This window comes from Canis lupus, chromosome 20 (assembly GCF_003254725.2).
Source record: "Canis lupus dingo isolate Sandy chromosome 20, ASM325472v2, whole genome shotgun sequence".
In the NCBI taxonomy this organism is placed as follows: Eukaryota; Metazoa; Chordata; class Mammalia; order Carnivora; family Canidae; genus Canis; species Canis lupus.
In genome coordinates, this window is record NC_064262.1 from 58,356,039 (window position 1) to 58,370,917 (window position 14,879).

Sequence of the window (14,879 nt, forward strand, 5' to 3'; positions counted from 1 at the left end):
GGCCCTTGCCGAGGCCGCCGAGGCCGCTGCTGATCACCTCCGCCCCACACCTGGCGCTGGGACGGCAGGCGGGTCCCCGGCCCTCCCAGACACCCCAGGTACATCCACGCACCTGTGTGCCCACCTGGCGGGCCCCGGCCCCTCGCCTGCCCGCCGTCCGCACGTCTGCCGCCCCGTCCCACGTCCACCCGCGCCCACCCGGCCGGGCCGCCGCCCCAACCGAGCGGCCTCCCTCCGTGGCGCCCCGCGGTGTCTGGGCAGGCGGCCGCCGCCCCGCCTCCGCCAACACAGGCCGGTGCTGACGAATCTCTGGGTTTTCCGGCTTTTCCGATGCACACGTGCGGTGATAAATTCAGCGGGATTTGCCCGTGGGTCACCGGCTCCAGGGCTCAGCCCTTCAGGCGGTTTCCCAGCACACGTCACCCTAACCCAGGAGAGCGGGCTGGAGGCGGGGCGACCCTGGGTCACCCGCAAACCGTGGCCCTGGGCAGGGCCACCAGCCACTTGTGCCCCTGAGCGCCTGAAACGTAATTTTTAACTGAAACTTCAACTTAAAAGCAGACACCTGACTCATTTGCTGGGAAACTGTCAAGCATGTCTGGGACAATTCAGGTTGGTGAATCTGCTTTTAAGATTTTTATTTATTTTCAACGATTTTATTTATTTACTTAGAGGTCGAGAGAGCACAGCCGGAGAGGGAGAAACAGGCTCCCCGCTGAGCAGTAGCCCGACGTGGGGCTCATCCTGGGACCCCGGGGTCATGCCCTGAGCCGAAGGCAGATGCCCAACCACTGAGCCACCCAGGCGTCCCTGCTGTTTTATTAAATCTTAAATACAGATGAGATATTCCCAGTGGAAATTAAGTGCAAAATACATGTATGTGTAAAATACAAACTAGATTTTGAGGATTTAGTATGAAGAATGTCACACATCCCAATATTTATTGAATATTGATCACATATCTAAACAGCTGTATTTTGGATACACTGTATCTCAAACATGTTTTAGTCTACATTTTTCAAAACTCATTTTATTTATGCCACTTTTTAAAGATTCTTTTTAAATTTTTTTTTCTTTTAAAAATTTTAAGTAATCTCTCCACCCAGCGTGGGGCTGGAACTCACAAACCCCGAGATCAAGAGTCCCAGGCTCCACCACTGACCCAGCCAGGGGTCCCCTATTTCTGCCACTTTTTCTCGACCTGGTTGCTGGAGAACGTAAGCGACCCGTGTGCCCTGTGAGCAGGGGCTGTGGCCTGTCCTGAGCACAGGACGGGAATGTCCTTTGGGAGGGGGAGCACCTCCTTCTCCACCCAACCCCAGTCCAAGCCATGGGAAGTGGGAACCTCTGGCTTCCAGATGCTTAGGACTGTGGTTTTCACCCCGGGGATCCTGCCCTTAGGGGACATGTGTGGCCGTGAGAGCTGGGGTACTCCTGGCATGGAGTGGGGAGGCCCCCCCACGGCCCAGGGGGCAGTGGAGCCCCAAGGCCAGCGGAGGCCAGCGGCTGGGCTGCGGGTCCGGGAGGCCGGGCTGCGGAGCGGGGAGCGGGGCTTGGGGCCCATCAGCGCGCAGGCCAGAGCCTGGGGGGAAGCTCTGGCCCAGGAGCTCCCTTCCGCACCTGCCGTCGGAGAGCGGTCACCGGCCCGGGCAGGACAGTCTAGTACCGGGTCGGCGCGTTGCCGGGAGCCCCAGGCCAGAGCGGTTATGGGGAGCTGGGGGTGGGGGCTGCAGGGGTTGCAGGGCGGTGCCTGTGTGTCTGCGATTGGTCTGGGTGGGCCAAGCTGGGCTGCGGGTCCCAGGGAGGGGCTGGTGGTCGAGTTGAGCGCCCACGGCTGAGGCTGGGAGTCCCAGGGGGGCTGCGGGTGCTGTGTACAGTTAGGGTCAGGGTCGGGGGCAGGGTCAGGGTTAGGGTTAGGGTCAGGGTTAGCATCATGGTTAGGGTTGGGGTTAGGGTCACGATTAGGATTGGGGTCAGGGTCAGGGCCAGGGTTAGGGTCAGGGTCGGGGTCAGGGTCACGGTTAGGGTCAGGGTCGGGTTCAGGGTTAGGGTCAGGGTCGGGGTCAGGGTTAGGATTAGGGTTGGGGTTAGCGTCATGGTTAGGGTCGGGGTCAGGGTCAGGGTCGGGGTTAGGGTTAGGGTTGGGGTTAGGGTCACGATTAGGATGGGGTCGGGGTCAGAGTCAAGGTTAGGGTCAGGGTCGGGGTCAGGGTTAGGGTTGGGGTTAGGGTCACGATTAGGATCGGGGTCGGGGTCAGGGTCACGGTTAGGGTCGGGGTCAGGGTGGGGGGCCGCGCTCGGGCAGGTGCCAGGGCCAGGGGCGGGCGTGGTGACCGAGCTCCCCGCCCCGCAGCGCGCTCCCACCCGCCCCCCGCCCCGCAGCGCGCTCCCACCCGCCCCCCGCCCGGGCCGCCCACGAGTCCCTGCGGTCCCCGCGCTCGCCCCGCGCCGCCGCACTACAACTCCCGGCATGCCGCGGGCCCGGGTGTTTCCCACAAGGCCGCGCGCTGCCCGGGGTCGGGGTGACCGCGGGGCGCAAGGTGGGCAGGCCCCGCCCCAGGGCGCGCAGACCCCGAGGCCGGCGGGTGACAAACGCTGCGGGAAGGTGGAGGAGGGACGGGAGCGCCGAGAGGTCGGTGAGGCGCGGGGAGGTGTGCGCAGGCGCGCAAGCAGGCGGGCGGGGCAGGGAGTGCAAAGGCCCTGTGGCCGCAGCTGCCCGGAGTGTTCTAGAAAGCCGAGGCCAGAGGGGCTGCCCGAGGGGTGGGTGAGCCAGAGCGGAGAGGAGGGGCCCGACTGGGCGGGAATTCGTGGGCCCCAGGGAAGCCAGTCCAGAGCCCTGTGCAGCCCTCGGCGGGGCCTCGGCGTTTGCATCTGCAAAATGGACTCGAGGGCTTGCGGCCGGTGCCCAGCAGAGCTGCCACTGCCCCGGGGGAGGCAGGAGGGGGCCTGGCGGGTGCACTGCGTCCCCGTCTGTGGGAGGACACGTCGTCTTTGTGAGAGTCTCTTGGGAACAAAGCAGCCACCGAGGCGCGTGCGTGGGCGGGAGGGGTGGCCGCAGGGGCGTGGGGGGCGACAGGTGTGGCAGATGGGAGGTCAGAGCGGCCGCTGAGGCTGGGGGGGCGCCCTGGACACCTGGCCTGCCCCCCGAGGCCAGGTCACTCCTGGACCTGGCCTTCAGGGGCGCCTGGGGGGCTCGGTCGGTGACAGCCCGGCTCCAGGCAGGTGGTGACGGGGGGGTCGAGCCCCACACGGGCCCCTGCTCCTCCCTCTGCTCCCTGTCCCCCCATGCCCTCTCTCTGTTATAAATAAAATCTGACACACACACTCCCCCCAGCCTTCTGGGGGCGCATCCTCATGCTTGGCCCCAGGTGGTTGAGGAAGCAGCCGCGGGACGGGGACGTGCAGCCGCAGCGGCCTTTGTGTCCCCGCGTCCGTCCCCTCGACCCACACGCCAGCCGGGTTTGTCGTGCACTTGCCCTGCGTGTGCTGCCAGGAACGGCGAGGGGTGCGGGGCAGGCGGACAGTGGCCAGCGGCCGCTCCTCCGGGTTAGGCCCCAGATCTGCTCTGCGGGGGACTCCCGTCGGGCCTGGTGGGCGTTCTTGACTCCTTTTCTTAGAAGTGGCCTCAGCCCTCCTCTGCGCAGAGCCTCAGGGCGTGCACCCCCTCAGGGTAAAAGGCCAAGCCCGGGCCCTGCCCTCATCCGCCCTCCTCCTCTAGGGCTTCCTTTTTGTTCAGTACTAGGCCCAGGGCCTCCCCAGGACATTTGCACAGGCTGTGCCTGCTGCCTGGAAGGTTGGGAACAGCATTGTTTGCAGCAGCCTCGAGCACAGCCCTGCTTTTGAGGTCAGGATGGTGGTCCCGGGGTAGAGGGCACGAGATGGGCCAGAAGCATCCTCTCCTGGACCTCAGTGCCCGGCGCGCTGGTCGCAGCCCTCGGCATCCCTGGCCTCACGCGGTGTCGGCAGCTCCCTTCCCACCCAGACACAGCCACCGAAAATGCCCACCGCTATTGCCCAGTGTCCCCGGGGGGCCAGGTTGTCCCAGGCTGGGGACCACAGGACCGCGGGGTTGGCTCTACGGCTCCACAAGTCTGTGCTGCTCCAGAGCCGGGCATGCAGCGAGCGCAGCCTTAGCACGGGGGGAAGGAACGCGGACTGTCCACCGCAGGCTAGGTACTGATGGCGCTGTTTCTGTGCTCAAATGATCATGTTTTGGTTTTGTTGCGTTAAATAAAATGTATTAAAATGGATTTATCTTGTTTCTGTTTTTTTTTTTTTTAAAGATTTTATTTATTTATTCAGAGACACAGGCAGAGGGAGAAGCAGGCTCCACAGAGGGAGCCTGACGCAGGATTCGATCCCGGGTCTCCAGCATCACGCCCTGGGCTGAAGGCGGCGCTAAACCGCTGAGCCACCGGGGCTGCCCTCATTTCTGGGTTTTTCGGACAAGGCTGCTAGAAAACTCAAAACTGCACGTGTGGTTTGCTTTGTGCTCGTCACGGGCTCTTGGTCACCCCTGCGCAGAGGCTGGTACGCAGGAGGTGCCCAGCAAGTGCACCCGCCCTCCTGGCCGGTGGCAGGCAGGTGGGAGGTTTGGACGTGTTCGCACGTGGCACAGAGGGAGCCGGGGGAAGTTTTGTCAGCAGGACGTGGCCGTGGGGTGACTTCTGATTTCACAAGGTCATTTGGTTTCTGGGCAGAAAGTGGGTTTCAGAGGAAGAGGGGAGATGAGTGAATTCGGGGGGGGTGATTAGGGAGTAAGAGCGGGGTCCTTGGGGGGGACGCTGCCTGCTGCTGCTGCCAGAGCTAGCGCCCACTCCGACCTGCAGGCCGCTGAGACCTTCTCTGTTGCTGCCTTTGCAAACCTGAGCCGCCAGAGGAGGGGGCCACGTGGCCCGGGTCCTACACCCACAGGGAGGGAGGCCCTGCGACAACCCCGGGGCCTCGGGACAGCCCTCAGCCCGAGCCCAGGACGCGGCCCCTGTGTGAGGTTTTAAAGCCACTGAGTCGGGGGATTTGTTAGGAGGCCTGAGGCCTGGCACCCCGGACCTGGCGGCCAGCTGCCCACCGGAGGGTCCGCCTGCCACAGGGCCCAGCACCCACCTCTCCCCGCCCGGGCCACCCCTCCTGCCGCATCCTCAGGCCCAGACGGAGGCTCCGTGTCAGATGCGCCCCAAACCCTGTTGGTTTTAGCTTTATTTTTTAAAATAAATATTTTATTTATTCGAGAGAAAGAGGCAGAGACCCAGGCAGAGGGAGAAGCAGGCTCCCTGCAGGGAGCCCGACGTGGGACTGGATCCCAGGACCCCGGGGTCATGCCCTGGGCTACATGCAGGCGCCAAACCACTGAGCCCCCAGGGATCCCTGGTTTTAGCTTTAAAATAGGTCTAGGGCCCACCTGCTTGTTCCCTCCTCTACCACCACCACCGGGTGGAGCCCACGGATCTCCCGCCCGGCTCGCCTTATCTCCCCCCATGCCCGCCCCCAGGCCCACCTCAGTCCCCCCACTGGGCTCTCGGCACTCCCCCCGCCCTGTTCTTCCCGCGGCCGCCAGAGGGCGCCGGCGAGCACCGAGTCGGGCCGTCCCGCGCCGCCCTCCGCCCTGCGGGGCTCCCCGCCTCCCCCCCGTCACCGCCCCAGCCCCCCCCTCCCCTCTCTTCTCCTCCCCCTCACTCATTCCTCTCCAGCCCACGGGGGCGTCCTCGTTGCCCCTCGGAGGATGCTGGGTACACTTGAGGCTCAGGACCTTTGCACATGCTGTGCCTTCTCCCCCGACCTCCCCCCCCACCTCCTCCAGGTCTCCGCCTCCACGCCACCTTCTCGGTGCCCTCTCTGCCCTCTACTTTTCTCCACGGGGCTCCTTGGCCTTCTAAGGTGACGTAAAAGGTGCTAAGGTGCTTGCCTCTCTCAGGAGCCTCGAGCGCCATCCCAGGCCAGGCTGCGTGTCCGGTTCACTGATCTCAGGTCAGATCGGATTAAGCGCGAGGCTCATCTCCGTGGACTGAGAATCACCTTTTCTCTTTTTTAAGATTTTATTTATTTATTCCTGAGAGACAGAGAGAGAGGCAGAGACCCAGGCAGAGGGAGAAGCAGGCTCCCTGCGGGGAGCCCGACGCGGGACTCGATCCCAGCACCCTGGGGTCATGACCTGAGCCCAAGACAGATGCTCAACCACCAAGCCCCCCAGGCGGCCCGGAATTAGCTTCTCATTTATGGGCCATTACTTGGCAGTGAGGAGCTCCAGCAGAGAGGAGCAGGTGTGATCAGGTGGACCGGCGGGTGCAGGGTCTGTGGCTCGGTTCCATCTGGTGATATTGCTGGACCTTAAGTTCCCCCAAAACCTCCCTTTCAGGCCCAGCCAGTCGTTGCAGTCTGTTCCCCACCCCGCATTAGCTCTTGGCACCTTCTGGTGTCACAGTGGGGAAACTGAGGCAGCCAGGGCAGAGTCCCAGCCGGGACCTTGGTCCTTTCTGTGCCTGGTCCTGGGTCCTTGACGTTGGTCTCCATGGTGGTGACCCTGGGTTCCCACACTTCTGGCCAGTTTCGGTCGAGGGGACATACTGACTGGCCAGGGCAGAAGGGGGTTGGGGTATGTGTCTCTCACCTCCATCGTCAATGCCCAGCCTGTCCTCAGTGCTGGGGTTTGTGCTGCTTCCAGAAAGAAGCAAATGGCTTGTCCAATCTGGGGGGCCCACGGGTGACTGAGAACGGAGCTGGTGGCGGGCTGACTTGTTGGCCAGGGCGCTGTAGGCGGAGGGGGCTCGGATTAGCTCAGGTGGGAACCGGCCTGAGTGGCTTCAAGGGTTAGGGGTGCTGGTGTGGCCAGAGTACAGGGAGCAAGGACTGAGGGATGGAAGGTGAGGGCAGGGGGTGGAGGGGACAGGACTGGGCCTTGTGTGCCCCTGAGGGCTCGGGCTGGACCCTTAGGGCCACAGGCGTCCACCCTGGCTCTCAGCACTCCCAGAAAGCTGAGCTCGGGTGAGAATCGGGGACAAGCCCTTGACCCTCAGATCTGAACAAAAGTCTGAGTCAGAACGTCCTGGATTCAACTCCTGGCTCTGCTGATAAACTACTCAGGGACCTGCACGTGTTACCTCCCCTCTCTGCACTCAGTTTCCCCACCTGTGACCGCAGATGAGGTTTAGCAACAGCATTGACCTCAATGGGATGCTGAGATGATTAACCAGCGCGATGCGCACGACGTGCCTGGGCCTGGGGGGTTCCCTGTCGGCAGCCTCACGTCGCCCATATTATCCCTCTAATGTGCGTGGGTCTGTAGTGATGCCTCCTTCCCATTCTTGACATTGGTCATTTATGTGCTTTCTCATTGTTTTCTGATCATTCCAGCTTGAGCTTTATCAAATTTGTTGATCTTTTTAAAGTACCAGCTTTGGGGGGGGAGGGGCTTTGTTGATTCTACGGTTTCCTCCCTCATGCATTTCTTCTTCTTCTTTTTTTTTTTTTTTAAGATTTTATTTATTTATTCATGAGAGACAGAGAGAGAGGCAGAGACACAGGCAGAGGGAGAAGCAGGCTCCATGCCGGGACCCCGACGTGGGACTCGATCCTGGGATCAGGATCATGCTCTGAGCCGAAGGCAGACGCTCAACCCCTGAGCCACCCAGGTGCCCCTTTTTCTAGCTTCTTAAGGTGGAACCTGAGGTCACTGACTTTAGGATCTTTTTTTCTTCTTTTCTAATATAAACATTTCAGAGTCCTGTTATAACCTTATAACATTTTGTTTAAAAAGTCAAAACATTATACATTGTATTAAGATTACATTGAGGAGCTAAGTGCAGGGCGTGCAAATTTTAACTCAATAAAGTTGTTAAAAAACTCCAGTAAAAGTGGCCTGCCGACACAGCCACACACATGAAGGGAGAAGAATTTGCTTTCTGCCCTGCCAAGTGTCCCTGAGCCCCTTCCTAGAGCCTGGCACGGCGGTTGCCTTTAGTGCCCGCAGGGAAATAAACTCTACTTTGGGAGGAAATCTCTGTTGGCTTCTGGGAGGCGGTGGGTTGTCCCGGAGGACTGCCATCTTCGCTTGTGCCCAGGGCCTTTGCACAGCTGTTGCCTGTTCACCAAGTGCTCTTCCTTCACCTTCTCAATCCTGTGACCTGTCCTCCTGCCCCGCACTGCCGTCACGGGCTCCCAGCCGGGCTCTGTGTTTCTAGCACGTTTAACACCTTCTCATATAGTCTGTGCGCATCGGTTAATTCATTGTTTATTTCCTTTGTCCCCTCCTGAAAATGTCCCCCTGTCTGTGTATTCCTGTTGTGTGTCTCTGCCAACCCGCACAGAACCTCGTACACAGTAGGTGCTCAATCAGTGCCTATTGGATGAAGGAGGGAGGCCGGAAGCAAAGAAAGCGGGCAGGTGGGCACGCTCACCGAGCGGCCTTGCACTGCAGCTCAGTTTTCCCGGCTGTAGAAATGGGCCACGCTGCCCGTGACCTCAGCCGTCCCTCCTGCCACAGGGCTGCAGGTGTCATGTTGTGACTTCAGCTCCCTGGAGCCTCCTGCGGCCCCGGCTGCCCAGGTTGGCAGCTCCCAGGGGACCCGCTCTGCTGACACCGGATTCTTTCCTGGGCCGACACTTGATCCTGGCCCCGCTTCCAGGCCGGCGGCCGCCGACCAGCCCGCGAGGGCCAGGGCCCCAAGGCTCGGTGCCGAGGGACAAGGGACGGTCTGTGTGTCCCCGGGGGGCGTGGGGAGGCCAAGCCTCTGCCAACAGCAGCACCGGCTGCGAGGACCCGCGGCCAGAGCCGCTGCCGCCGCCCGCCAGAGACAGCAGCAGGCCCGGTGCCCCTGGCCCCGCTCCTCACCATGGGGACCCTGGGCACCAACCCGGCCCCACGGCTGAGCGCGGCCCCCCAGAGTCCGGAGACCGGCCCGAGGCAGCCCTGCGGGGCGGCCCCCTTGGAGAGCGGTAGGCACCAGCGGGGAGCCGAGGGGCTGCGCGGTGGGCTCTGGTCCCGTCCCCCCCCAGGGCCCCTGCAATGTTCTGGGAGCCCCGTGGGGGGGGGGGCGGCTCTGGCAATCCCTGCCTGCCCCAGGCCTCACTTTTCCTCCCGGAAATGATGCCGCATTTCGGGGGGCTCCTGTGTGTGGCTGCAGCCAACCCAGAGCAAGCCCTTTGGGGCCCCTCGCGCTGCAGGGGGTACGGCCCCGGGAGAGAGGTGGGCAGAGCGGGGCCAGCGGGGCCTGGGCGCTCTGGATGTTCCAGGCTGGGAGTCCTCCGTGGGCCTGGCCCGGCCACCCTGTGTGTGCGGCAGGACGTGGACCCCACCGCCTGATGCTTCTGCCGGGGCCACCCGACACTGCAGCTGTGTCCGCGCATCCCTGTCTGCACCTCGGTTCCCCCCTGTGTCTGTGCCTTGGTTTCCCCCTGTGTCTGGGCCTTGGTACCCCTCCCCCCATGTCTGGGCCTCAGTTCCCCCCTGTGTCTGGGCCTCAGTTCCCCCCCTGTGTTTGAGCCTCGGTTCCCCCCGTGTCTGGGCCTCAGTTTCCCCACCTGTGTCTGGGCCTCGGTTTCTCCACCTGTATCTGGGCTTCAGTTTCTGCACCTGTGTCTGTGCCTCAGTTTCCCCAATGTGCCCCAACGCAGGAGGAGCCTGTTGGCCCAGCAGCCCCTCCTACCTTTGACTCAGGTGTGACTCACAATGCCCTTCCCTCCCTCTCCTACCCCACCCCTGCCCTGGAGGGTGGTAGGTGGCCCAGACTGGGGCTCAGGGGCTGGACCCCAGGGTCCCTCGAGGCGTCAGAGTGAAGGGCCCCAGGCCGTGACCTGAGGGCTTTGGTCACAGGCTCTGGGCCCGGCTTGTACGTCCTGCCATCCACCGTGGGCTTCCTCAACCATGACTGCACCAGGGCGGTCAGCCCGGCCTATTCCCTCTTCTGGAGGCCTGGCCCTGGTAAGGCTGCCATGGGTGGGGGTGGGGGCCTGGGGAGTGAGGGTGGGGGCCTGGGGGTGGGGGCATGGGGGGTGAGGGGGGCCTGGGAAGTGGGAGTGGGGGCCTGGGGGTGAGGGTGTGTCCTGGGAGGAGGGTAGGGGCCTGGGGGGTGAGGGTGGGGGCCTGGGGGATGGGGGTGGGGGGTGGGGGCCTGGAGGGGGTGGGAGTGGGGGCTTGAGGGGTGAGGATGAGGGCTTGGGGGGTGGGAGTGGGGGCCTGGAGGGGGTCGGGGGGGCCTGGAGGGAGTGGGGGGTAGGAGTGGGGGCCTGGGGGTGAGGATGGGGGCCTGGAGGGTGAGGATGGGGGCCTGGGAGTCTGGAGGGGTGGGATGGGGGCCTGGAGGTGGGGGCGCCCCCTGAGGCCCCTGGGCCCCCCCGGCCTGCACAGTGACCCCAGGGGCCACTGTCCTCTGTGTCCTGGGAACACAGATGCTCAGGGCCCGAGCTGTGCTCTGGGCCTGGCAGCTTCTGCTGCTTTACTCCACACGGGCTGCTCAGCTGCCCTGTGCCTCAGTTTCCCCCTCTGCAAACACTGACAGTTTACTCCTTCCCGAGCTGTCAGACGGGTGCCTGGTGACTTCAGGGAGCGGGGTGAGCACCTTCCAAGGGCTACCGCCTCCGTAGTGCGGGGTCTGTGCCCAGTGAAAGGGGATCCTCGGGGGTCCCGCCTCAATTTCTCTGTCCGCAAGATGGGGCCCCTCACAGACAGTCGTGGAGGGGTGGGGTGACCGTTTCTGCGGCGTGGCCAGGCAGCGGCAGCGGCCTCGCTTCGGTGTTGCCCAGCTTCCTCCTGGCGGCAGGGCAGCAGCGGGCTGTGAGCGACTGGGGGTGCCGCCCTGCAGGCCACCCAGGCCCCCCCCAGCGCTGTTGCTGTCGTGCTCCGGCAGTGCCGGACCCTTCACGTCAGTGCCCACACGGTCCGTCTCCCTGTTTTCTGGAGCTGCTCTGACGCCCCCCGCGGGCCCAGGTCGGGAGGGTCCCGCACGGAGGCTCTGATGCACGGGACGGGGGTCGGGACGGTGGGGGGCGGCCCAGGGAAGACTTCCTGGAGGTGGGGCATGCAGTCTGGGCTTCGTGGGATGAGACGGGGTTCAGCCGAGCCCCCGGGAGACACAGGACTCGGGGGGAGCGGGCAGCCGGGGCACGGGCCTTGCGGTGGGAGGCGTGAGCTGGGACGTGTCTCACAGCAACGCGCACGGCTAGTACGTGTCCCACGTGTGCACACAGAGGTTCACGCGTGTTTGTGGCCCACGCGTCACCCGGGCCCCCGGAGGCGTGCCCCCCTCGAGTCTTGCCAGCCGTGCGATTCTCACCAGCAGTGCGCCGGCTCGCGAGTCCGTGGCAGAAGAGAGGTGGAGCAGGGAGCAGCCGGAGGTCCTGCCCTCCAGGGTGGGGCTGGGGCTGTCTGGAGGGCGGGAGAGCCTTGGGGTTGACCTGGACACTGAGTGGGGTCAACGGGGCCATGGGAGGTGCCCTCAGGACCCGGGGCTCCTCCCGCCAGCCTCCCCACAGGACGCCAGCCCTGGGCCCATCTACTTCCTGGACCCAAAAGTCACCCGGTTTGGCCGAAGCTGCACCCCTGCCTACTCCATGCAGGGCCGGGGCAAGTCTCGGGGTGAGTATGTGACCAGCGCTGCCCCACAAGGACCCAGACCCTTTCACCTGCCTCTGTCCTCTCCGTCCCCTCCTACCACCCGGTTCTTGGAAGGTCAGTGTCTTTGGAATGACAAAATCCGAGGGCTCCGAGGAGGGGCTGGTGGCCCGAGGGAGCCTGAGTGTGCGCAGTGGGCCAGGGTGACGGTGACCTGTGCACATGTGGTGCCGTGAGGGCAGCTGGGGCTCATCTTGGCATCAGGGGATGACAGGGCAGAGTGGGGACTGTGGTGAACACGACAATCCCCTTCACAGGCTCCAAACAACTCATTTCCACCCGATGTGCCTGATTGAACGACCGGATTACGTCTCCCATCCATCCACCCTTCCGTATTTTGACCTATCACACATTTGCTCGTCCACTCAGTGATCCGCCCATCCGTCCATCCGTCCATCCATCCACCCATCCATCTACTCACCAACCTACCCAACCATCCACCTGTTCATCATCCACTCCACCTATCGATCCACTAATTCATCCATCAATCTATATCATCCATGCATCCACCCACCCAGTCATCCATCCATCATCCGTCCATTCTTCCATGATCCATCCATTCACCCACCTAGTCATCCATCCGTCCTTCCATCCAGCCACCCACCCCATCATCCATCCATCCATCCATCCATTCTTCCACAACTCACCTACTGACCCATCTATCTACATATCCATGGATCCATTTGTCTACTCACTCACTTCTTACCCAACTACTCACGACCCATCCTTCTACTCACGCATCCTTTCAAACACGCATTACACTGAGGAGATGAAGTAGATTTGACACACCCTTGCTTTTTGTAAGACCCCAGTCTGGTGGTGGGGTTAGGTCCAGGTGGAGACCTCACTGTGCCCATGTCTAGAGGAGAAGACCCAAGCCTGGGGGTCCTTGGAAGGGCCGTGAGAGCTCTGCCTAGGAGGAAGGGGTGGGAAAGGCATCAAGCCCACGTCAGGCTCACACACTGGGTGTGGAGACTGCTTAAGATTCTCTCTCTCCCTCTCCCCCACCCCCTCTGAGAGAGAGAGGGAGAGCGAACACAGACTACTGTGCAGGGAGGTCTGGGAGCAGGGGAGATACCTCAGGGCTGCGTGAGGCGTGGGGTGAGCTCCAGGATGCAGGAGGGCAGCGGGAGGCCACGCAAGGTCTTCTAGCCGGTGAGGACCCTGCCGACCCTCGCGTCCCACTCTCACAGGTCTGGAGGTGACACCAGGCCCTGGGGCCTACAGCCCAGAGAAGGTGGCCCCTGTGCGCCAGCGGACGCCCCCGGCCTTCACTCTGGGATCCCGCCTGCGCCCGCAGCTCCAGGACACCTCCGCGCCGGCCCCCAACACCTACACGCTGCCCTCCCTCTGGGGCTCCCAGATACTCACCAAGCCCAGCAGCCCCAGCTACACGGCGGCCGGCCGCACGCCCCCCGCCCGCCCCCCTCAGGACCCTGCTGAGATACCAGGCCCGGGCCAGTACGAAAGCCCAGACCCCAACACCTACCGTCAGCGGCGGCCCGCCTTCACCATACTGGGCCGGCCCCGTGCCCCCCGCCCCCCAGAGGAGACTCCTGGACCGGGCAGCCACAGACCTGAGCAGGTCACCGTGACCAAAGCCAGGGCCCCGGCCTTCACCATGGGCATCCGCCACTCCACACGGGCTGCCACCATGCCTGTGGACACCGCACCCTAACACCTTTGGGTCCCAGCTGCCCCTGGACCAAGCCTCAGTTTACCTATGTTGCCAAGTGGGGTGCGGGCAGGCCCCTCCGGGGCCTGGTTTTGGCCGGTGGGGGGCTTGGAGAAGTGGGGGACAGGCGTCTCTTTCCTTCCTTTTTTCTGAACTCTGAGGTCCTTCTAGGCCACCTGCTTCCTTTGGTCCCTGGAGGATGTGACCCCACGGCCCCGTGCAGGGTGCCCTGCCTTCCAGCGCCCCAGTTTCTTCCTCCTGGTCACACCAGGCCAAGTCGGGCCAGGCAGAGAAAGGGACAACTCCGGCCCTCCCAGTGGCTGGCCCGAGATGCGCTTCCTGTGTCCTAGAACTCGGGGTCCGCCCTGCTAGGGCCTGGGTCCCCAGCACGACTCGGATTTCTGCTCAACTTGGGCTCTTCCCTGCATCTCACGGGAGCACAGCTGCCTGCCTGGTCCCGGCCCCAAATCCCCAAATTGGGCTGGAAGCAGCCTCTTTCCCTCGCACTAGCTGCTTGCCGATGAATAAACCTCCTCTGTGGCGCAAGAGCCATCGGCGTCGCGCACGTGAGCTCATTTAACCCCGAGTCCACGGCAAAGGAAGGAGGCTCAACGCTGCTCTTGAGAGCCAGACCCCCCCGGTTCTGCAGCCGCTGGGGGGCCGCATGGGACCAGAGGAGGGATCCAGGCTTTGAAGCGGGGAAGCCTGGGAGGCTTCTTGGAAGCGGGACCTTGAAGCTGGGTATTGAGGGGTGGGTAAGAGCCTAGTGCGTTCTAACCCCCTTCAGTGGGCGCCCCCGCGCTTCAGCCGCCGAGAAGGATCATCTAAGCTTCACAGCAGCGCAGGACACTGTGGATGTTTACCGAGAGAAAATGGGGCTTTGAAGAGATTGGACGTTTGCCCGAGGGCGCACTGTGAGCCCTTGTGTCCCTCTGATGCCAGGATTTGAATCTTGGCCATTGGGCTCCGTTCCCGCCATTCTTTCCTGGGGACAGGAAGGAAACACACGGATGGTGTCATGTGACCGAGCCTCCTGTGTGATAAGCGCAGGCCTTCTAAACCCCTGACCCAGAAAGACCCTGACCCAGGAGCTTGGGAGGGACAGCCTGTGGCCACCAAGAGGTGACCCAAGGGGTGGCAGCTCAGGCACGACCCTGAGGGGTCCTGAGACGCGTGACCCTTGCTTTGTCTCTCTCCCCCAGCCTGGAAATGCCCAACTGGAGCATGCAGCCCTTTACCCAACTGGGTGGACACCCCGGGGACCCCTACACACACCCGCACCCCTCAGGAGAGCCCCACGCCCTCCCTACCTGCCCACATGTGTTCAGACCTGCCCAGATACACAGACAAGCTGACTCTCATAGGGTCCACGGGGACATGGGGACACGACACACAAATCCACAGGGGGCTGCAGCCCCCACACCACCCCGCCCCCTGCAGCCTCCAAGGACACGCCCGCCCCTGTATGCCAGCTCCTCCCGACCCTGCAGATGCTCCAGAGCCCCCCGCACCCCGCCCCGACTCGGGCAGGCTTGGGGCTGCATCACCGACCCCAGCCCCACCCCGGCGCCGGCCAATCCGCCGCCAGGCCCTCCCCCGCTC

The 14,879-nt window shown here is 63.2% G+C and overlaps 1 protein-coding gene across 13 annotated transcripts; it reads left to right on the forward strand.

Moving 5' to 3' along the window:
- The first annotated feature begins 9,686 nt into the window (after positions 1-9,686).
- ODF3L2 (outer dense fiber of sperm tails 3 like 2) lies at positions 9,687-13,827 on the forward strand. 13 transcript variants are annotated; one of them, XM_049097705.1, is made up of 5 exons: positions 9,687-9,913; positions 10,735-10,918; positions 11,453-11,566; positions 12,796-13,063; positions 13,449-13,588. In XM_049097705.1, the coding sequence occupies exons 1-5, from the start codon at positions 9,857-9,859 to the stop codon at positions 13,480-13,482; spliced, it is 657 nt and encodes a 218-aa protein (XP_048953662.1). In that variant the 5' UTR covers positions 9,687-9,856; the 3' UTR covers positions 13,483-13,588. The 13 variants fall into 13 exon arrangements, 11 of the variants coding, with proteins under 11 accessions (XP_048953662.1, XP_048953658.1, XP_048953663.1 ...); XM_049097701.1 differs by having other exon boundaries at positions 9,692-9,913; positions 12,796-13,187; positions 13,449-13,827; XM_049097706.1 differs by having other exon boundaries at positions 9,692-9,913; positions 10,752-10,918; positions 12,796-13,187; positions 13,449-13,827.
- The last annotated feature ends 1,052 nt before the right edge of the window (positions 13,828-14,879 follow it).